This window comes from Nannospalax galili, unplaced genomic scaffold (genome assembly GCF_000622305.1).
Source record: "Nannospalax galili isolate Female #2095 unplaced genomic scaffold, S.galili_v1.0 scaffold612, whole genome shotgun sequence".
NCBI lineage: Eukaryota > Metazoa > Chordata > Mammalia > Rodentia > Spalacidae > Nannospalax > Nannospalax galili.
The window spans coordinates 2,202,083-2,224,660 of record NW_008333388.1 but is presented as its reverse complement, the minus strand read 5'-3'; the positions used below and the strand labels follow the sequence as shown (position 1 = coordinate 2,224,660).

Below are 22,578 nucleotides of genomic sequence, written 5' to 3'. Positions count from 1 at the left end.
CTAGTAGAGAATCTAGTACAATGAAAGAACTATGAGAGGGGAACAGATGATTGCTGTGGGACCCACGGGGTAAAGAAAACACATCTTACTGGTCAGAGAGAGATTAGTTGAGCGATGCCTGAGTGAGAGGCAGAATTTTCATCGTGAGAATGCAAAAGGCAGAGATCCAGGGTTCAAAGGTGATTCCATTTCCTAGACTAGCATGCATGAGTGGGAGCCACAGCCATGAAAGATGCAAAGGTTTGTGTGGGCATACTGAGCCTCACAGACAAGATAGTGCTGTGACCTAGAGATGTGGGCATTTGGATGAAAAGTTAAAGTATACCAGCCACAGAGCTGTTGCTGAAATGGGACTTCGGTCTTAGCAGCCACTGTATGCCATTAGTCCTAACTGGCGTTGATTGTAAGACATGCCTTATTTTACATGCTGGGAATGGAGGAAAGAAAACAAAATACTGCCAATTAATTTTAAGACACTACCAGTTACGAAATGTATCCTGACTTCACAGATCACAATAATGAAGAAATGTGCATCATGAAATCAGTGAATTGTGCTCATTATGTTGGCACAGAGAAAAGCTGAGAGAGGCAAACAAGAAAGAACTTGAGAATGAAAGTGGGATCAGAACAAAGACAAAAGGGAGAGGTCGGCTTGAAAAGGGGTTGGTTTGTGTTTTCTCTGCTGCAAAGAGAGAACTGAACAATGGCCCATAGAAGTTTAGAAGTTGAGACGCTAAAGCATTAAGCAAACTGGTATTAAATAATATCCATCTTGGCTCAGTGGTTAAGAACACTAGTTGTTCTTGCAGAAGACCTCCGGGTTCAAATCCCAGCACCCACATGGCAGCTAACAACTCTCCGTAACTCCAGTCTCAGGGGATCCAACAGCCTCTTCTGACCTCCACGGGCTTTGCACAATACTGGTGCACTTACCTACATGTAGGCAATACACACATACACATAAAATAAAAATAATAAATAAAATTAAAAAAATAATATCCAGGCTGGAGAGATGGCTCGGTGGTTAAAGAACGCTGGCTGTTCTTGCAGAAGACCAGGGTTCGAATCCCAGCATCCACATGGCAGCTAACAACCGCTCGTAACTCCAGTTCCAGGGGATCTGACAGCCTCTTCTGTCCTCGGTGGGCATTGCAGGACACAGGTGCACTTACCTACATGCAGGCAATACACGCATACACATAAAATAAATAAATATATATATATAAAATATATTTTTAAAAAAACCTACCTTGGTAAAAGAGAAGGCACGGTCATCTGCAGAAAGGATGGCAGTGGTAGCTTGGGCTTGAGGTGTCAAGGAAGTGAGGTGAACGAGGCGGGAAGGAATGCCCATCAGAAATGAAGGCCCAGTTCAGAGGATGGGTTTATAAGGAAGCCAGTTGGGCCTTTGCTCAGGAACACTTGGTACTCTGTGTGAAGGATGGGAATAAAAGTAGACAGTGCTCCCTGCAGGGTAGAAGATTGGCCAGACAGATACCTTAGAGCAGAAAAGTTCATCCATCTAATTTTTTTTTTTTGGACAAGTTTGATTTGTCATGAAGTTCAGGTAAGAAATGAAAGATAAGCCCAACAGTGACAGATAAGACAGATTTATTTTTAATTAGGGGAAGAGAGGCAGTGAGGGGATTAGAGATTTCAAAGAAGGTGAAGAACAAATGCTTTGGAAGTAAAGCAGATGAGTAGAAAGTTGACTGGAGAATTCAGAACTCACGGAGGTGGAATTTGAGGCAGTGTGTTTGAAGACGTGTGACCTCACTACCATGCAGATGGGACTCAAAAACCTCCCAGACTCCATTGATTTCAAGCACTGTCTTTGTTCTTAGAGGACAGGCCAGGTTTATCACCAGCTTTCCCCATATCCCCCTGAAGCACTGACAAGCCTGGAATTTGATGGCCACTGAGTGTCAGCATTTCTTCCCAAGTTCTCAACACTCTCAGGTCTTCTCAGTGCCAGTTTCCCTGCCTTTATCTGTAGTCTCACCTTTACAAATGCCATTCCCTGTTGTACAACTTCCTGCCCCTCCTCAGAACCTGGCTCAGACTGCTCTGTGAAATCTTTCCAGCTCCTCCCACAACAGAGAGCATATCACAGAACAGTCCACAAATCCTGTGTGTACTTGGGTGTGTCTCTGGTAGACTTTGAACTACTTGAAACCTGAAATTGCCTGGTTCTTTTCTTTACCCACAGTGCCTAGCACAGATTAGGTAATTCATATCTGCTTATTGTTGATTTTGTTTGTTTACTTGTTTTGTTTTTTGAGATGGGTCTCACTATGTAGCCCTGACTGACCTGGAATTCACATGTAGACCATCTGGCCTCAAACTCACAGGAGATCTGCCTGCTTCTGCCTCCAGAATGTTGGAATGAAAGGCATGCACCACCACACTAGGCTTGTTGGATTTTGAGTGAGTGAAGTGGTGAGTGACGTTTCAGATGGTGCTATGCATTCCAGCCACCCACTGTCCTGTAGAAGGTTGGTTCTGGTTTCTGAGTCTGAGATGGGGTCTGGCTGCCTTTTAATAAGCTCCAGGTGAAGCCCATGTGGCTGCCTGTAGCACTAACCCAAAGTTAGCCCAAGTAAACATCAAAGCCCATGAGAGGTATAGACATGGGGCTCTATGAGCATTCTTCAGAATGAGCATTGGTACCCTGAAAATGAGACCAGATGACTCAGGAGATGCTTCAACCATCGGTAACAGGAAGCCAGTGTGGACAGAGAGCAAAGAGAAGCCTGGGAGGATGGTGCTAAGTGGCTTGTGTTTTGGAAAAGAAAGGACAAGAAGCAAGGTAGCCAGCTGTGTGTCAGACTGAAGGGACGGTGTGCTATCCATACAGAGACCTGGTGAGAGGAAAGGACAGCAGGCGTCAGGTTTGGGGGGCTCTTGAAGGAGAGGGGCCTCTGGGGCATTTCACAGTGAGTGGTGTTTCTATCAGTGAAGACAGAAGTGGTAAGGGGCCAGGAGGCTGGTTTTTAGGAAGGAGACAACCCTGAAGAAATGGTGAGTAGTGGGACTTGATGAAGACTTGATGAAAACTGTCAGTCTCCAGGCTCAAAGCGTGCAAATCCTTGTTAAGTTCGTAGATGTCAGAAAAAGGAGCGCTGATGGTAGACATTCTATTCCCACCTACATTTTTATGGGTCTGATCATTCTAACAGTGGGTTTATTGGCAAGCCCAATTTTTAAGTACTGGTGAACAAAAGTAATACCCCATCCACAGAGGGAAACAGGTAGCTATCATCCCACCAAGTCCCTTCCAGCAAGCCTCCGTCACTGCTCTCAGCCCGAGTGTACTCTCCAGCTCTGTCTGCAAACTGGTACACACTTTGACAGGAATGTTTTAATTCTACAGTGGTGTTTTGCTTGTACACTATTCCACAGATTGTTTTCTCACTTAGGAATATGGTGTAAACATCCATTCAGGTCAATGGAGAGAGCTCTAACTTTGTTTCCTCCTAGGCATTTTTAAATAGCTGTGTATAAATATAGATGTCCCATAATTTGTTCTGCCATCCTTTTGTTAGTGGACAATTGGGTAATTTCCAGTTTCTGTTACTACAAACAATATGACCAGAAAAGAAAAGATCCTGTTATTACCAGTGCTTCAGTAACATGACCCCGTGACTTAATCAGTCGTACATCTCAAAAATAACGTTGAGTTTGCATACAGGTACATGTTGTGTGTTGAGTGCATTCCCCGTACCCACAGCCCTCCGTTTTCCCTTCTCCCCTCCCATCAGTCCTCTTGGCTCCCTGTTGACTCCTACTTTCAGGTGAGGCATAATTTTGTATCTGCCTAAAAATTTAAGAGCCACTATGAGAGTGAATACACTGTATTTGTTTTCTGAGCCTGACCTGGATCACTTAATAGGATTATCACCCAATTTTATCCATCAAAAGTCTTTTTTTTTCCTTAGCAGCATCTTTTACTGAAGCACAATAGTGTGTAGTTGGTCCTGAGCTGTCCTGTATTATTGGGACCCAAGTCTGCTTTGCTCACCAGGGAACCTTGCTTTTGTGATGGATGGCAATACCGACTGGCGACAGAGTCCTAGACTCTGGGACTTGTGCTTTCCTTTACCTCAAGCCATTTATTAAGAAATTCAGAAGGTTTGTATGTGTTACAAGGAACTGGCATTCACATACAAAGATTTAGGGTACAATTAGACAAGAAGCAGGACATACAGCTTTTTTAGCAGTCACCAGCCAGGGGCAGTATATAAAGCAGGATGCTTGAACTTTTACTCAAGATTACCAATGCCCATTTGGTAATTTATTGGCCACAATGTTTTCTTTCTTAGGGCTAAAAGCATAGTAAACTTTTAGCTTTTAGCCCAGGAGTAAACCTTTAACCCGGCCTAATTTCTCAACTAATAGCTGAGTTATTTGTTCAGGACAAGGAGATGGGCTAAGGGCTGTTGACCAAGATGCTTTCCCTCAGAGCAAGAAGCTTAAACTTTTGACCCAGCTGCATTTCTCTTGCTGGCCCTGCAGTATTCTGCAAGAAAGGGACATCAGCTGCTGTTTTCAGCACCCCTCCCTTTAGCAGAGAACGTAGCCTGGGCTTAAAAGTTTTAGGCTCATCTCGCCCTAGGGCACGCCATCCTGGTTTCCTACACTATATAACAGACACTGTCACATGACACTGTTAAATTAAAGGTAGAAGTCTATTCCTTCATTGGCCTCATTTCAGATGCTCAGTATGCATGCAGGAAGTAAGCTGCCCTATGGAACAGTGCAGAGGAAACAGTCTGTCCTACACAAAGTTTGCTATGCTGTCTTGTTACACCTTAAAGAAGACGTTTTAATGAGGGCATGTTTTAAAAAGTAAAAAGTGTGTTTTTATTGGTTGCCTCTGCAGTTACTTCAATGAGAATCAATATCCAGATGAAGCCAAGAGAGAAGAAATTGCAAATGCTTGCAATGCAGTCATTCAGAAGCCAGGTAAGGTGGCAAGCTCAGCACTGCTCAGGTGCAATGTCCAGTTATGTTCATGGCTAGGACACTCCATGTCCTAGTTGGGCTTAGGCTGGTGGCTCAGCTCAGCCTGCCTTCCCTCTACAGGTCCCTGTTCCATCCTCTCCTGGTAGTACTTCTGAGTCAAGCACACACGTGATGGAGCATTAACAGGGACTGACCCTCCATGAGATGTGTGGTCTTGGAAATAATGCTTTACTGTATAGATTGCTCTTTTTCCAAATTTTAGCATATAGAAATGGTGGAATAATTATGAAGTATGAAAATTGAAGCAAGTTTTATTAGTAAAAAGATTAGAGCCCATTTTTTCACTATTGTTATAAACATTGTGTGGTCTGTTACTTTGGGGGAAAAGCCTTTTGGAGTTGGATTTTGACTGCTTCCCACATTGGGATGAGTTCTGCCTAGCTAGGAGAAATGTGGTAATAACCATTTCAACTCTTGTTCCTGTGCAAGTCAACAACCACTTTCCCCCATCCTAGGTGTTTGAGTCCATGCACTCTAGAAATTTTGCCACAAGAAACCACTCTCACTTAAGATAATCCAGTTGGTTCCCATTTGGCCAGCAATTTTGATGGCTTAAAAACAGTATGTACTGTGTCAGTGTCCGTGCAATGGAACAGTCATTTAATCTCCCTTTTGAAGAAACCAGACTTCTAGCAGTGTCCACCCTACACACTCAGCTCCACCCCCAGATGAGAGGACTCTGTACCCTACTTTACACAAGCCTAAAGTCCCTGTTCAGGAATTTAAGCCCCCCATGGAAGACACTTTACCTGTATTAGTAAGACCTTGGACAAATATGTTTTCTGCTTTCTCTACCCATTGTGAATAGAAAGCTGCAAAACAAAACAAAAGGACAAGAGAGGAGGGGACAGTTACAGTAGGTCCTTCCAGGCCAGCATGGTGCTCTCCGTAAGAAATTACCTTTGATGGCCAAGAAGACAGTAAATCATTTCTGAAATATAACCTGAGTGGTGCTGGGTATACCAGCACAGTTACAGTAGTGGTTGGTTACGGTGGCCTTTAACCTTCAAGGAACATGGGTCATTTCCTCTGTCTTAAGTCATCGGGAAAGTAATGTAAAAAAATTTCTGCTATCTGGATACTTCATCAAGAACATCTTATTTGAATACTCTGAATGATGCTCACTAAATGACTCCTCCATGGACCACCAATGGAAACCGTGATTTGATCTGGTGTGCTCATCAATGGACTTTGGACTTTTTTAGTACTGCGTATGACGTTCTGAATTGAAGCTTACCTTGGTTTATTCATACAATGATTGAGTGCTCATGTACTAACCAATGCTAAAAAAAAATCCACCATATTTGTTATTTTGGTGATAAATACAATCAAAAGCAACTTTTAACTAAGAAAAGCATTATTTCCTAAGAGCAGTTCATTCTTGGATCCAAGCTACAGATTATCTGAATTTTATTGTATGCGTTTTCCCAGGCAAAAAGCTGTCTGACCTGGAGCGAGTTACCTCCCTGAAAGTGTATAATTGGTTTGCCAATAGACGGAAGGAGATCAAGAGGAGAGCCAATATCGGTAATGTATCAGAGAGACTGCTTTCTCCTAGGAGAAAGTTAAAAATGTGATTGAGAGTGACAGTTTATGAACTGCAGGTATAATTATCCTAACTCTTGAGCCTGACAAGAATCACCGTTGTTTTTCTTCCCTGCTTTTACTAGCCCATGGTTAGTATTACAGTAATGACGTTGTTATTATAAAGTTCGTTATTCTTAATGTTCTAGGCTGTGGAATTAGCCCTTGAGCAGTGGTATGCTGTGGAATTAGCCCTGAGCAGTGGAGTGCTCCTGTGCCTATTATTAAAGATACTCATGGGGTCTGGAGAGAATCATGATGTCTCCAAAATTGTCAGTTATTGCTGGGGCTATGACTCAGATATTGAGGAACATCTGATCAATAGAAAGTGACTCAGACAAGGAACATGGCCAGAAAAAAAAAAAACAAACAAAAAACAGCGATACAGCGTGTTTAAGAAGTCTAATTTTGGATTTAGTCATTTCACAATGTATAAATTTCTTGATGCATTGTTTGAATATCATAGACGTAAACAATTTACATTTGCATTTGTCAATTATACCTTAATAAAGTTGGAGGAGGGAAGAAAATGTGAAAGTACCCCAGGGAAAAGTATGCATTTAACCGAAAAGGGAAGATTTCCCCTGTTCACAGCTGTAAAAAAGCAGGAGATTCGAGTTGAGGAGTTTGAAGTGAGGGTTAGTTTTGAGCTTCCATAGCTGATTTCTAGGGGTGCAGATCAGCAGTAGAAAGGGCCTGGCCTTGATCCCTTGGATCCCTAGCACCACAAGAAATAAAAATGCATTTTATTTATAAATATATTTCTTATTCATCATTCAATATTCAGATGTTCTATATAGCCTCAACGGGAAAGCTGTTTATTGAGTAAGTCTTATGAAGGACCTCGCAGTAAAGGTGAATAGTGTAATGTGCTTAGTAGTCGGAACTCGACCCTGATCTGTGGAGTTAAATTTCCTCTATTCTCAGTTTCACAGAAAAAAAAAGTCAAGTAATATAAGTTCTTGCTTAATTACATTCTACTTTCCTCAACATAGACATTGTGTTGCAGCTGTTATGCTAAGCCAGCAGATAATTTAGGGATCCATTTGCTTTTTTCGAAGAAGCAGCAATCCTGGAGAGTCATGGGATAGACGTACAGAGTCCTGGGGGCCATTCCAACAGTGACGACGTGGATGGCAACGACTACTCAGAGCAGGTGAGCAGCAGGCCGAGGTTCCTTGTTACTGAGCAGTGGGGCAGGCTGGCAGCTCAGGCCCGTGGGTGTGGTGTATGGGTGCTGGGGGAGCGAGTGCTCAGGGTCCCTCCACTCTGCTGTTGTGTCTAGTCAGATTTTTATGTAATTTGAAAGGAATGTGGTAAGATTCAGTTGTCCTGTTGAATTTGTGAGTAATCCTATTCACCCACATGGATTTGTTGTCATACAACAGGACACTTGGCAAGTACGCAATGGGGAGGAGGAGGAGGGAAGAAGTTCAGAGGGAGGCAGAGAAGCAGAGAAGGTAGAAGAAGAGAGGAGGATCTGACCAAACAAGCAGGTTCTGCCATTCACCACACACACTCAGTGTTTGAGAAGTACTAGGGGCACGTGGGCAGCTGTGACCGTACCCAAACATGTTCGGATGCAGGGTACCACAGAAGGCTCCACCCACTGCAGCCCAGAGGTGTGGGCTGCTTCACCAGAGTCTCTGGCACATTGGCACGCGTCTTCTCATGACTGCATATCTGCATGCCTTCTCATCTTCTCCCGTGTGTCTGCACTGCTTGGGGAAAATGTATTTAATTGTAGCCACTGCATGGACTGGTTAAGTAACTACAGTTCTGGGAGTTTTTTCCCCACATACATGTTGACAAATTTTATTAAAATTCTTTATAGGATTTAAGCTTCATTTCCATTTAGAAATATAGTCCCTTTCCTAGACCCCTACAAGAAAGCGTTTGCTCTTTCTCCTGGCCATTCTCCTTGCCCTCCGCCAGCTCACACATACGCACAGGCCCTGCTTTCCCTCTGCTCAGTTGCTTAGTGCCTCCATGTGCCTAAATACTCCAAAAGTGTGTGTGATTCTTTCAAATTCCTTCTTAAATCCCAAAGACTAATCTCTAAAAATCAGAGCAAAACAGTAGCACCCATGTATCCCAAGAATTACCTTGTTTCCTCCAACCACGTGTTTACATCATAGCGTCCCATCCCCCACCCCCGTTTACTCAAGAAAATGCTCTGTTTCCTTCTAGTTGGAAACACTCCTGTTATTTTTCAGTTGATGCATAGGGATGGATCGTGTCTGCCTTTTGTACACATGGCCCGAGGATAGTACCTCCCATGCTTTTTTCCCCAAGGGTCTTACCCTGTCTAAATTTCCTAGATACAGAGAAATGTGCCCCTAATCTTCAGTGCCCAGTATGCATCCTGCAAGGACAATTTCCTTTTGGTTTGGTTTGGTTTGGTTTTTTTCAGACAGTTTCACTGTAGAGCTCTGGGAGGCCCAGAACTTGGAGTCCTCCTCAACCTCTGGAGTGCTGCTTGGATTTGCACCATGCCCACCACGCCTGTCCAACAGCTTTACTGTTTGCTGTGTGGAGCTTGGAGGGAGGAGAGCTTCACACCAACTCTTAAGTAGAACACTGGCCCCTTCACACAGCTGCCTCCAGCCCAAGGTGCCATCCTTTCTCCCAGGACCATTTCAAGAAGAGGCGCCTCTGTCTTGCCATGTCTGAGATTTTTTCTTTTGTGCCTCCCTTGTCTGTAAGGTGTTGGTGCCTGTAGTGTAAATTTTCTCTAGTTTTCTCAGTTCAGTAGAGAAATGTCATGGATGGTTTCCAGCAGTGATCAGAATGTAATAGCTTTGACCTTCAGTGATTAATGCTGTATTTGTTGCAAACAGAAAGACCAAAACGAAGAGTTTATTTTAAAACACCCAGGTCTGATCACCATCAACTTATTCTTTTAAAAAAAATAGAATGACTAAACTCTCAGTGAGAGAAAGAAAAAAGCTTTCTTTTTTTTTTTTTTTTAATTTGTTGACTCATAAAAATGTTTGGAGTCTCTGGATTTGTGTCCGTTCAGTGTCTACTTAAATACAGTTCATCTCCACCATGAGATGTGCCCGGCCATTTCTGCAGATGCCCTGCCGCCCTGCCCCTGCATGCCCTTCTGTGAGCTTCAGAATTGAAAATTCAGTCCGTGAATAACATTTGTTCCTTATTTCTACACATCTAGGATGACAGCACGAGCCATAGTGACCACCAAGACCCCATCTCGTTAGCTGTGGAGATGGCAGCCGTCAACCACACTATCTTGGCCTTGGCCCGACAGGGAGCCAACGAAATCAAGACAGAGGCCCTGGACGATGACTGATGAGGGAGGGTTAAACACACGATATCTTAGTGTAGACGTAGCACCTTAGCAGACTTTCCTCGGTCCTTAACATGTGTTCTTACAGTATAACTTGCAGTTTCTTGTATGTCAGGTAGCCGTTAGGGTCTTGTTCTGTGAAGATGGCATGGTGCCCTCAGCCTTTGCATATACTCTCTCAGTATTAAAATCCCAGTAAATAATAACCAATCGACCAAACAAACTTCCCTCTCCCAGCCCCCAAGGCTAGAAAATCTTGCTGCTCCATCTTAGCATTCCAAGAAAGTGCTTCCAGGTGTTTAGATAACCCTCGGTTCTCAAATATTAGCTCTGTGTAAAACCTTGGGTACCTTTAGATTCATGTAACACTAGTCTGTACCCTGTTCTCCTGCCCCAAGACTGACAGGATGCAAGCTGAGGTAGTAGCCCAGGACTAACAGACACCATGCAGGGAACATCCACAGAGTGATAGGAACACCAGAGCCCCACCTCAGCGTGAGAGTCACTGATTCAGCTGCAATAAGCCGTGCCTCATAGTCACACTGTGGCTAGACTCTACTTCTTGGGTGCTGAGCTAAGAGTGTCATTGGAATCCCGACCTCAGATCTTGGTTGATGTTGAACGGCCTGACACAGACATCTTTCCTCTCATAAGCTGTGTGACTTAGTAGATAAAATACTGCCTTCTGCCTTTGGGACCACAGTTCTAAAACAGAAAGATAAAAAACAAAGTTCCAGAAAGCAAAACCCAGCTTGAGAGTATTAGAGAGAGGCATGAGCTGATGGCTGGATGCTGAGTCCAGTCCCAGAGCCGTGTACATTCCACAGCACAGCTCCCAGGGCCTGCCTGGAAGAGTGCGGCAGAGCCTGGAAGCTGCCCTCCTGTCTCCCCTTTCCCTGCTACCAAAAACGTCTTTGTCAGGGGAGGTCAGACTGAGTGAGCAGCAGTCTTTGTACCCATTGCCTGGAGCCCTCTCAGAGCTGATGGGACTCTAGGGAATTTGACTGACTCTCACAGATGCAGATCTTTGCCTAACTAGGGGCAGAAAAAGCAGGGGACATTCACCACTTAAGTCGTGAGTGTGCGAGACACAGCGGGATGTGACTGCTCTGTTCTCTTTCCTCTGTCCTTGTGGAAGTGTGAAAGCTATATTGCTACAGGCAATTTATTTAATAATTGGAAGCCATATTGATAATGGATGTGGTAATATTTGTAAAGTTTAATCTACTTTAAGCGGCAGTAACTAATGGAATTTTTTTCCTTGATCACATATGTAGCACTTTTGTTACTTTTTAAAGATATTTATATTTGATAAATCTTTTTTTCATTTTGAAAACTCAAAATACCAAACAGTGAACTTGCGTTTTAAAGTCACCCTGTGATCACCTTGTCATCTGGTAGCAAAATGATGACTATTCATGCGTCAGAGAGAATAACATCTGCTAGTCTTGTGTGACAGTGATCTCCTGGCAGCCTGATGCAGTGATGCACTGTCGCTGTGGGTAAGAGGAAGCAGCCTCCACTGTAGTGGCATGGTGTGCATCTGAAAGAGGCACGCAGCTGAGTGTTTTCTGCCTTGTGCCATCTCTCCTTTGTCTAACGAAGCCTTGTTTGAAGGGGAATGGGGAGTGGGCCGTTAAGCAAGGCTTCTGTCTTTCTGTCCATTACCTGAACCAGTTTCTAAGATGGAGAGTGGGTGCTCTCTCCTCACCCATTTACCTCTCCCTCCTCACCAAATGTGCTCAGCCTCACAACTGTGGAGAGAGAGGCACATAGTCCTTCCTCATTTCCCTCTCCCATTGGCTAGATACTGAGCGTCTATAGTGTTTGGCTGGTCTCACTGGGGCACAGTCCGACTGGATCATCCCCTTAGCTCTAAGTCCTGTTCACCGGAATGTGAGGAGGAGTCTTTGGAGGCATGAGGATATCACTTCCCCTACATCTGTGACTTCGAAGAGCTCTAGGCAGGACCTGCCGTCTCCTGTCTGTGGATTTCAAGGGGAATGTGTGCATTTCCCCCACTCCCATGTACTGAAGCAAAACGGGGCGGTCTTCTCTTTCTGTGTGACTTAAGCCCGCAGATTCAAGAGTAGCATTTCTCATTCTCAGGAACGAGCCCCCGCCCCCACCTCATCACCTTTCATGGTTGGACTTTTTATTTCAATTAGAAGATTGTGTTGTCCTTTATTTTGCTTAGAGGAAATCTAACCTACCATGGCTTTCCATTTGGGTGGACTTTTGTCTGCTGCTTCTCAGTTGAATCAGAAAGAACAAGGAGAGGGGAAAACACATTTTCTGAAGAGCCACATCCATGATTCACTGTGAGGAGGAGATTGTTATGACTGATAGCTTCATGGTGGTATTCTTGTTCTTGCTCGCCTTTTTAAAGGAATGGACTCCAACCGTTTCTAAAGAAATCCAGTGGCTGCCACAGAAGAGCTAAAACATTCCCTTGTCTTAAGACCTTTAAGAAAGAAACGCGCATCAGAGAATACCAATCCACACCCCGTGCAGGCGATGCCAGCCTTGAGTGGCAGTGTGGTAGCCCTGCAAGAGCCAAGCTGCCACCAAGCCTGTGCCACCAAGGCCTGTGCTGTGCTGAGCTTGGCGGGAGGAAGGCCTATTGCTGGAGAAGCTGCCACGTGCCCTTCAGACCCACAGCCTTACTCGGAGTCTGTGCTGTGTCACCAACAGTAAGAATTTGTTTCTTTGGGCCAAGATTTAAATCTCCCAGCAGTTTTCTGCTGGTCACCTGTTCTCATGTCCTGACCACCTCAGTTCTTGTAATGACCACAGAGCGGTCACATGCGATTGCTCCTGCCTTTGGGTGATAAATCGTACCTTAAACTTTTTCAGGTTTGGGGTACGGTATTAAAGCAGAAACCTTAAAATGTTCCCATGCCGAAAGGAAAAGCGCTGGGCTCCTAGAAACCCACGTTCTTTGTTCCTACTTGCCTGTCTGCTCGCACCTCCTCCTGTGTTTCTTGAATCCTGGGAGAGCTCAGAGAGCTCCCTCAGGGGCTGTGCCTTTCTGACCAAGGAAGACCTTGAAAGGGCGGGGAGGGAGCAGGCATTGATACAGTTTGCTGTTTTAAATGCTGTAATTGAATTACTGTTGCTGGTTAGATAAGGTCAGCTTCCCAGCCTTCTAATACCTTAAGGGGAGACCTGTTAAAGATGGTCCCATCATAGATTTCTGCCTGTCTGAGGACAGTTGCAGCCAGCAGTGGAGGATGACCGGGAAAGCCACAGTGTACTGTGACCTGAGACTGTGGCGTGCTCTCAGCACCTAGGAGATGGCTGAATTCACTGCAGCTTCATTGTGTTAACAAATCATTCCATAAAGACAGGAATGTTTCCTCAGGAGGTGGGACCCTGGCGTAGGAAGACAGACAGCCCCTTGGCACCTTTCACCCCAGCTCAGTAGACGCGACCCCCTACTAGAAAGATGGAGTTGAGTTAGAAGCCTGTTCTTGCTACAGTATGCAAATTTAGAACACTAGTTCCCAGAAGGTGTTACCTTCCAACCACATCCATGTTTGTAGGTCCAGATGTCTGGGTTTATTTTCCCCTCAAAGGGAGTAGCTGGTGAAGAGCTCTGACACATTTGTCTCAGTTCTCTTTGGCCTGTCTCTGGAAACACTGCTTTAGAAACTCCCTCCTAGACCAGTCGTCAGACACCAACGGTAACAGACTCCGTTCCCTGGGTTCTCCCCTCACTTTCTTCCCATCCCTGGATGGCTCCTCTTCCATTTTTGTGTTCTACCATAGCGTCTTTGTCTTGAGTTGACTTTGTTGGAATTTTTCTCTCCTCTGGCAAGAGGCATAGCAGGTGGATTTGGTCCTTCTCTGAACACAGACTCCTTCCTATGATCACCAGCTCAAACGCTTGTATTCCAAGCCTGTTAGCTCCATCCATACAGTGAGAATAATCCCTTTTCCACACATGTCCACCGTGGCCCATCCTAAAACTGTGGATTCAAGTCCTTGCTCTTTAATCTCAAGAAGGATGTGTGGAGAAGCAGGATGCCCACCCAGCTCAGCTCTGCCTTTTAGTTTTTATTTTGATCTGTTGTTCAGAGAACAACCAGAATGTTTTTCTCCTGTGAGCCTCAACAAATTCTTTGGCAATAATTTTTCTTGTGGTTGGTGGTCTCTGCTCAGTAGCTGTCTGCCTACATGGTCTAGTTCGCACCACTTTCACGTGCACTTGGTGTCTATGTCAGTCTGTGATTTCAGTCCTAAGCCAGGGTGGTGATGAACTTCGTCATTTTCTTGTTGTGAATATAGTAATGTTTTACTACTGTATTTATTGGGGCTGTACCAAGACCAGCCAAATCCATTTATAGCTTTACTGAGCCGGATTTATTTAAGATTTCCCAAGTGAAAGTCGGACACATTGACCAGCTCTGCTGGTCGTATCTTTGGGTGGGAGTGGGTTGGGGGATTGCACTGGGGTGGGGTGGGAATTACATATTCATAGCATTCCTTTTCTGTGTGCGCTTTTTAAATTGCAAGTGTGTTTACTCAGGACTTGGCCATCAGTTGTTAGCCATATTGAGTTTGGCAAACTGAGCTGCAGCTCTGAAAACCCTGTTGGTGTGTGACTTAGAGGAACACCGAACACCTGTGTTATCACTGTGAAGGTGTGCAGTCTGGCAGGAGGCGATGAATGGCCTGAGGATCTCATGGTAGTGTGGTGTCAGCAGCGGCCTCTCCTGTGTGGTCTGCTTCATTTCACACTCAGTTTCAAGATGACCATGGCTTAAGAAGAGACCCCTTGTTCTTACAAGAGAGCTAGTCCATTATGGCAGTGGGAAGGGCTTTTCAGACACATCACACCAGGTGTTTGGGTCAGTGTTCCTCAGATTGTTAGAGAATATGTTCCAAAAGGCTTTTCTTTTTTTTCTTTTTTTTTTTTCTTTTTTTTCGGTCTTTTTGAGACAGGGTCTCCCTGTAGCCCCAGCTGTCCTGGAACTCACTATGTAGACCAGGCTGGCCTTGAACTCACAGAGATCCGCCTGCCTCTGCCTCCCAAGTGCTGGGCCTACAGGCATGCACCACCACGCCCGGCTCAAAAGGCTTTTCCTAAAGCCATTTATTTTTCTGCTGAGAGTGAGGAGCTATTGTCCACACCAGTGGACAGGGTTGATGGATGCTCTGTAATGAGGCTCTGTGTATATTTATGGTCCTGTAAATGCCCAAGTCTGTAAATTGAGACTTTTCTATCTTTTTTTTCATACTTGCATGGTGGGGATGGGAAATCACAGCAAAAAGAAGCTCGCATCCTGAGAGGCCCAGACTCCCACAGCACTATTTCTTTTGTATCCTAGAGAGGACCAGACAGAGGGAGGGAAGATGACCGCAGCCCACCGTGCATCTCACCGACATGCCAATTGCCTTGGGACTCTAGCTGTGCATGTCCCTAAGCTTTGTTATCATTCATGACATTCAGGCAGAACTAGATCTGGTTGGTTCTCTTCCAGGGGGACAGGAATTTTTCAGCAGGAGCTTCCCAAGCACATCCCCACCCTTCACCTCAGCAGTCCCTACGTATTGACTAGCAGGACAGGACAGCTAGGGGCGTTTTGGATGTCCTCAGCTGACATCCTCTTTCTGACTCCATACAGCAGGTTGGGTTGCCCTGGCCTGTACCCCAGGCCCCACACTGTGAGTACTCTGCGCTGGAGCCACCAGTATACCCCGTGTGGGGCAGCTCAGTGCCCTGCTTAGAAATCCTGGGAGGCCAGCTCCCCTGACTCCATGCTCGTCTCTCTCTTTTAAATAAGACTGGCTCTGCACAGCCATAATTAACTCACAAATTCATGATGGTGTGCTGTGACCAAATGAAGGTTTAGCTGAATCTTTTCAAATTGTAACCATGGTAATTGAGGGGGGGGTGGTGTAGAATGAATATATAAAAATATAATGGCGATTGTTCCGAATGACTGAGTGTCCTCCTGACATGTAATTAGCTGTTTTAGCAGGATGTGGATTGGCATGGTCATAATTAAGAGGATTTCTATCCTTTATGTGATTGAAAATAGCAGAGCTCCGATCCCTTGTTCCCTTTTAGCACTAATGCTCCCAAGAACATTTGGAACAGCAGCTCGGTAAACTAAAATAATGACATAGTATTCGTGTTCCACCAAAGTGAGAGAATTTGGAGTTATTTCAGGTCCAAAATGGAAGGCTTTGATTGTTGCTTGCATCTGACTTCTAAAATCTTTGAAACCTTTCTCACGTTGGCCAACCTACTCTGTTGGCCAGGAACCAGTTAAAACTCCAAACTGAGGCAGCCTCTGACAAACTCCTGATCCCCGGCCACTCCCTAGCAACTGGACCCTCACCTGGCGACACCTGCTGCTCACCAAGCTTCCTGGGATTCTCGAGCTTTTCCTTGGATTCTCTATTTCCACTGCTGTGACCGTCAGAAAATATTCACCAAATGAAAGTTTACAAAGAGTTGAATAGTGTTTTCCTCGTGGAACCTTAAGATCCAAAACAGGCAACTTGAGAGGCTCATGTGTAAGTGAACTTCACACAGGACTGAGTGCAACAGGGCACTGGGAGCAGGACACACGTATGTGTGTGTCCCTGGCTCTGCTCTGGTCACGCTTGCTTAGCCATTGCCAACCCCGTCAGGCACCTTCTAGTATGTCCCTGCTTAGCCCCCGGCCCTCTGAAGCCATGTTCTCTGTCTCTTGCTTTCCTTCTTCTCTTCATGCACCTGTGCCTTCAGGCGTCGTGTGGTCTTCACACCAACCATGCCCAACTCTGTGCGTCCTGAGGTATCACGACGATAGGAACTGCAGTCTCTTGCTGGCCTTTCTGGAGCTTGTCCTCGGTTTTGTTTGGCCGTTGCTCGTCTTGATTCAGTTACAGGATCTGAAGCCAGCCCACAGGAATGCCTGCAGCTGCCAGCGAAGTGGCCTTTATGCGCTCTTCCCTGCTGGTGCGGCTGGAGTGTCATGTGAGGTTAACTTGAACCCATGAGCCCTGTGCTTTTTCAGGCTGGCTTGGTTAGTAGCCACGGGTCTGTGACTCTTTGCCCTTATTACAGACCTGCCCCCATTAACCTAGAACACAAACGTGGCTGAGGTCTCATAGGAGTACCGAGGTGGAATACTTGGTACTTGGTCTGTAAAACCCTCTCTCCTTAGCACACCCACACACAGTGCACAGAAAGGTTTTATTCCTGGGAATGCTTCCATTTGATTCTTCCAAATGCCTTGGGTGAAGTGCACAGCAGGTGTCTGCTTCCTGAAGGAGGGAGGTCCAGTGAGGAGGGCCAGTGCTTCTCTGAGAGCCTACTCTGCCCCTCCCTACCTGCCCATAGGCCATAGGGGCAGTCTTTGAGACCTGTCAGTCCTGATGCTGGTGGTGGATTTATAACCCTAGAGTGTGGCATCCCTTGAATTATTTTCCCAGCTGCTGAAAGGTTGCCTTTCCCCTTCCCATTCAATTCTGAGAACTTACTAGTTGAGCTAATTTTGTGATTTATGAGACACGAGCTGCCCAGCAGCAGAACATCTTGACTATCTACAAGCATTAAAGGAAACAGACTTGGCACTGCAGCTAGAACCCCTTAATGTCATCTGCTGATCCAAGTACCAGGTGTGCAGACAGGAGCGTTTCCAGATGTTCCAGGAGGCCCTCTGCCCTGGGTAGATATTCCTGTACCGTCGGCAGATGCCAACCCCTTTGGAAAAAAAAAATAGCTCACTAGAATCAGTGACAGTTACCCATAAAATACCTTTGCCGTTGTTTGGAAGAAAACCAGCAGTAAGGTAAGAACCTTGAGGGATCTGAGGGTGCTGGGATTTTAGTTTTTCATCATGCACCACCGAAGTCACTGCCCACCTGCTTGCTGTTCCTGGGGGGCAGCACTGGGTCATCCCGGTGCGACAGGCACGCCGGCATTGCCATCTCCTCTGTCACTGAATTCTCAGGCACTGTGCCAGCTGTAGGGAGCCACCAGACCCCGCAGCCCTCTCTGGGCTTTTCTCCTCCAGCAGAGCCTGTGCCGTTGAGCTGCTATAACCTGTTACTAGTAATGAGCATCCTGCTTGACTTTGTGAGTGTTTGTGCTAAGCCCTCCCCTGCATCCTGCTGCCCCCTCACCACAGCCCCAGGGAGGTAGGCACATTGTGGAGATCAGAGGTCCTAGTGTCGCCCCGCCTGCCCTCCCAGGCTCCTCATGAGGTTACCTCATCCATAAGTAGCAGTTACTTGGAGATATCCAGATTGAGACCTAGGAGAAGAACTTTCTAGTATCCAGAATCCAGGAAAGGGGCAAGCTGCCTCCGGGTAGACACTGCTCCCTGACCACTGTGGTTCATGTGGAGGTTTAGTGACAGTTGGTCAGAGACACCAAACCAGCTGACCTGCTGTGTCCTCTCCCCACCCTCTAACCCTTTTTTCTCACAAAATTTAAGTTCTCTGGGGTTAATTTGATCACTGTCCCACTTCTCTGATCTCTTTCATGAGTCTCCTTGAAACCCAAGAAAAGCACCCCAAGAACCAGGCCACAGCTGTGGGGCGTTCTCCACAGAGACTTTGCCAGGTCTGCTCCTTCTGGTTGTTTCTGTGATGCTACCTTAGCTGGCTTATGGGGTCCCTATCACCTGTTCTTCATCCTGCCCCCTTCCCAAACACCTTGATTTGGAGAGAAAGGATTTGTGTGCCTTTCATTTGTATGCTAAGCAAGATTTTGCATCTCTGGAAATGGGAAGGAAAGGTGGGGCAGGGCTGCTCACAGCTCGGGCTCCTAACAGGCGGGTTCCCCAGGGACTTGGGTATCAAAATTTGTTCCTCCCTCTAGGACTTAAGCTGCCCAGCACGTTCAGCTCGCCTCAGTTTCCAGGCTTCCTGAACCTGGGAGGGCCTTCTTTCCATTTCCTTGTTCACTGAGGCTACTAAACTGGAAAACAAAATGGCATTAGTGGCCTATTAATGCAAACAGCAGCCGCTCTGGTGACGGCTCTCCTGAGGCCCATGGGGAGGTGCACATTGAGTCTGTGTGCTGAGCGGGGGTTGGGGGGGTCATACCATGTGACTACTTTCAGAAAGCACTGCCTCTAGCATTTATCTTGATGCCCCCATTGATGAGAGTGAAATTAGAAGCCCTCACCGGTGGCTCATCTCTGAAAATGGGCACCAGGAAAACAAAACCAAAGTTCTTGAGAACGTGGGTGGCGCCGTCTCCTCACTGCTCCTTGATTGTGCCATGACACCAGTGTGAAGGCCCCTCTTTCCCTAGTGGCTTCCTCGCTAGTGGCCTCTGCTGGCCCCTGTGCCATCACTGGTCACTGGCGACGAGGCAGGACAGTCTCTACCAGAAGATGCCAAGAGCTTGGTGGTGGCCGCCCCAGCAAACCCTTCTCTGGTCTCCCCAGGCCCCTCCATAGCCATGATCATGTTGGGTCTCAGTACCTTCCAAGATAAAACTCTTATTTCTGTTCAAGTGCCTAAGCAAGTTACAGACCTCTGGAACCTGCCCGAGTCACCCTGCACCCTGTCCTTCCCACCCTGCACCTGCCCTTGGAGCCGACATCTCATGGCCGCCACTCTCCAGTGTCCATGCCATTCTGCAGGCAGAATGGTTACACGGGGAGAGGGCTCTTCACGGCCACAGCAGGCTGCTTCGTCACTGCCTCCCCTGTTCCTTTTGTTGATGTGGTTATGTTGGTTATTGGGAGTTTTAGGAGTCTGCTTAGCTAGACCTCAGTGGGCACCAAGTGAAGGAACAAATCCAGCCTCGGAGCAGAATTCAGTCTCTGCGTCAGCACTTGGGGAGTGTGGCCAGCTCCGAGAGGGTAAGCAGGCAGAATTGTGGCTGATGTGTGATGATGCTGAGCCCCCTTACTGCAGTGAGCACCTGAGAGCTGGCCCCATCCATTCCGCCCAGATCCCAGGGAGCCAGGAGCCAAGGGTCATCACCGACTAACAGTGCTGTAGCAAGAGCCAACTCTGAAAATGGGTGTGAGACTGTTTATTTGATTCTTTTTTAAAAAGTACTGTAATCTGACCTAGATCCAGGGCCTTTATTTACATGGGGTATAGGACAGATTATTTTGTGGCTGTGCTGTGTTCAGACCGCATCACTAAGTGTAAGTAGCACACAGATGGTTTGGTGGAGTGGGTGCATTAGAAGGTGTTGCAAAATGGAACAATCCATAGCAGGCACTTTATTTTCATTAGTAAGCCAGGACTTTTGTTCAGACAAAGTAACATAAACACCAGGCATTCCCATATGACACGTGTGGACAAGTTTGCCAGTGAAATTCTGCCTCAGAGAAGGGAAGGTAGGGGAGTGACGGTAGGGAGGAGAATGGGGTGTGTGCACCATGCTGCCCCCTGGGGAATGTCCTCACAGGTCTACCAAGTGCTTGTCAGTGTAACCCATGAGTGTGAGCTGAGTGCGTGAGCTAGGGAGGCCGGCACTGAGTCGGGAGAGGCAGCAAGAGGGCCCGGGTTGGTGGCCCTTGACTGGGAACGAAAGCGCTGAGGAGTGACGTCCACTTGGTCAGTGAGCAGCTTGTTGTGTGGGTCACTGTGGGGTTGGGAACAAGCTGGCATGGGCAACCTGGGGGTGCAGAACTGGTTTAAGTCATGATTTGACCAGGGACCGGGGACCTTGGGGTTGCCTGAAGGTATTTAGCATCCACCAGTCTTGTGTCTAAGATAAGCAGTGTGGGATCCTGTCAGACGAGTGGTGGGGTTGGGCAGAGTGCCCCCCTCCACCTTGGCCATTGTGTGTCATAGTCTTTGTATTTCCCTCTGGTCTCCTGGTCTTTGTTCCCATCTTGTGCGACATATGTCCCTGAGGGCAAGTCACACCTGTGTCTGAGTCTGCTGTAAGGTGTTCAGTCTACCTCACGGAGTCATCATGGTAAGCTCTGTCCACACGGAATCTTCCTTACATGCCACACACACTGGAATGTATACCGCCCCACCCCCATAACCTCCTGACCCCATCTCTCCTGTAATCACCAGACTTCTAGTGCAAATTGGATGCTGCTTTAAATGTGAAAAAATTGTTCAAAAGCTATAAAAACCTGAATGAAAGCTAAAGCTGAATTTATAAGCCTTGTTGCATATGAGCCAAAAGTGCAAAAAGCTCTATATAATGAACTAACCTGCCACTCGTATAAATATAAATATATATAAATATATTAAAATCAGACTGTTCTACAAAATTGTGTATTTGTATTTTTGTGTACGTACAATTTTCTGCTAAGCAGAAGGAGGGTGTAGTATAGGACGCTGTGAGAAGAGATTTGGTTTAACCCGATTTCTTTGTTACTTATTTTTGTTAACATCAGATGCCTGTCTTGTCTTCTCTGTGTTTGACACTGGAAAGCTACAGTATCGCTCTTCCTTAGGCCAGAGTCCATGACAATAAACCTGGGGCTTAGAGAGGCATCTTGGCCGCCCAACAGAGAGGTGAGTAGGGCTTAGCTCCCATCCTGCCCCAGGATAGAACCCCTGGGGTCCTGAGGTGGCACTGAGGGACAGAAATGGCTTGTGCACATAAGGCCAGGCATGGCATTCTGACTTGCCTCTGGGAAACAAAACTACCTTCTAGAAACCAACTTCCCAAACAAGGTCATCAGATACTCATACAGACTCCCTGTCCACCAAGGAGACACAGGTCTCAGGCCAGGAACAGGACCTCCACTTCTGTCCGGTGGTTCTTCTTGATGCAGTGCCCACCTCCTGGCTGTCGCTGGGCTGTCCCCTCTCAGGAGGCTCCTGCCTTTTCGGATGGGGTTACCAAATGCATCCCCTCCCGGGGCTGCTCATGCTTCGTCACCAGACCTCCAGCCCCTTACCTGGAGTATCTCAGAACCCACTTTGCCGGTGCTAAACATGAGAGGGGTTGGGTTAAAGTGGCCACCAGTAATGGCCAGAACCAACCTAGAAGCCAGGCCAAGACGAGCTTGGGTGCCCACCGCTGCCTGCCCCCTCTCAGCCCCATCCTGGCCATCAGGGGGAAGCCTACTCTAGGGAGAGCGATACTGCACCTTCCCTTTAGGACTCAGATTATAACAATGTGTAATGACTGTAGCAAGAAGCCCTTGTTTCTGGATGTAAATGGTCAAAGAAACAAGTACTCTATTGTATTGATTAAAATAGTTCCAATGAGTCCTGTATCATTGTATCTCCTATTCTGGATTAGTGCCTTTTGGACAGTAGACTGTTCTGTAATTAAAATGTAGTATACTGCTTTTTGTACAGTTTTGTTCTAATAAAACTTTTTTTTAATTTGTGTTTATTTTAGTATTGTACCTATTAGAGAATAAAATGTATAACTGAACAAAGGCTGACTGGGACTTCTTTGGATCCGCATGTGTATTGGGGGTGCCTGGCACTGCTAAAGGGGCTCAGCAGCTTCTGTTCTCTGCACCAGTCCCTTATCTTTCTTCAGTGCTGGGGAGCAAACCTAGGGCCCCTCACATGCAAAGCAAGTGCCCTGTCCCAGCCCTGCCCTTCAAAGGAACCTGGGGAGCTGGGCGGCCTGCGATCCCAGCACTAAAGCTCCTGACCCTCAAGCCTATGCCCCATGGCCTGTTCTGAGTGATCTTTCAGGAGCTCCCAAGGACCCCCACCTGCCTGCTTTCCCAGTGTGAGCTGTAGTTTCGTGGGGGGGGGGG

General features: G+C 46.5%; 1 protein-coding gene across 8 annotated transcripts in view; it reads left to right on the top strand.

The window, feature by feature from the left end:
* Hmbox1 (homeobox containing 1) overlaps positions 1-22,197 on the top strand; it is a 156,395-nt gene extending 134,198 nt beyond the window's left edge. Inside the window, exons 7-11 of one of the 8 annotated variants that reach the window (XM_029561119.1) lie at positions 4,883-4,965; positions 6,457-6,552; positions 7,677-7,765; positions 7,998-8,069; positions 9,785-22,197. In XM_029561119.1, the coding sequence (XP_029416979.1) occupies positions 4,883-4,965; positions 6,457-6,552; positions 7,677-7,765; positions 7,998-8,069; positions 9,785-9,922 (478 nt within the window). In that variant the 3' untranslated portion in view covers positions 9,923-22,197. Of the gene's footprint in view, positions 1-4,882; positions 4,966-6,456; positions 6,553-7,670; positions 7,766-7,997; positions 8,106-9,784 lie in introns of all 8 variants that reach the window. The other 7 variants (XM_017796916.2, XM_029561118.1, XM_017796915.2 and 4 more) reach the window with 7 other exon arrangements.
* The last annotated feature ends 381 nt before the right edge of the window (positions 22,198-22,578 follow it).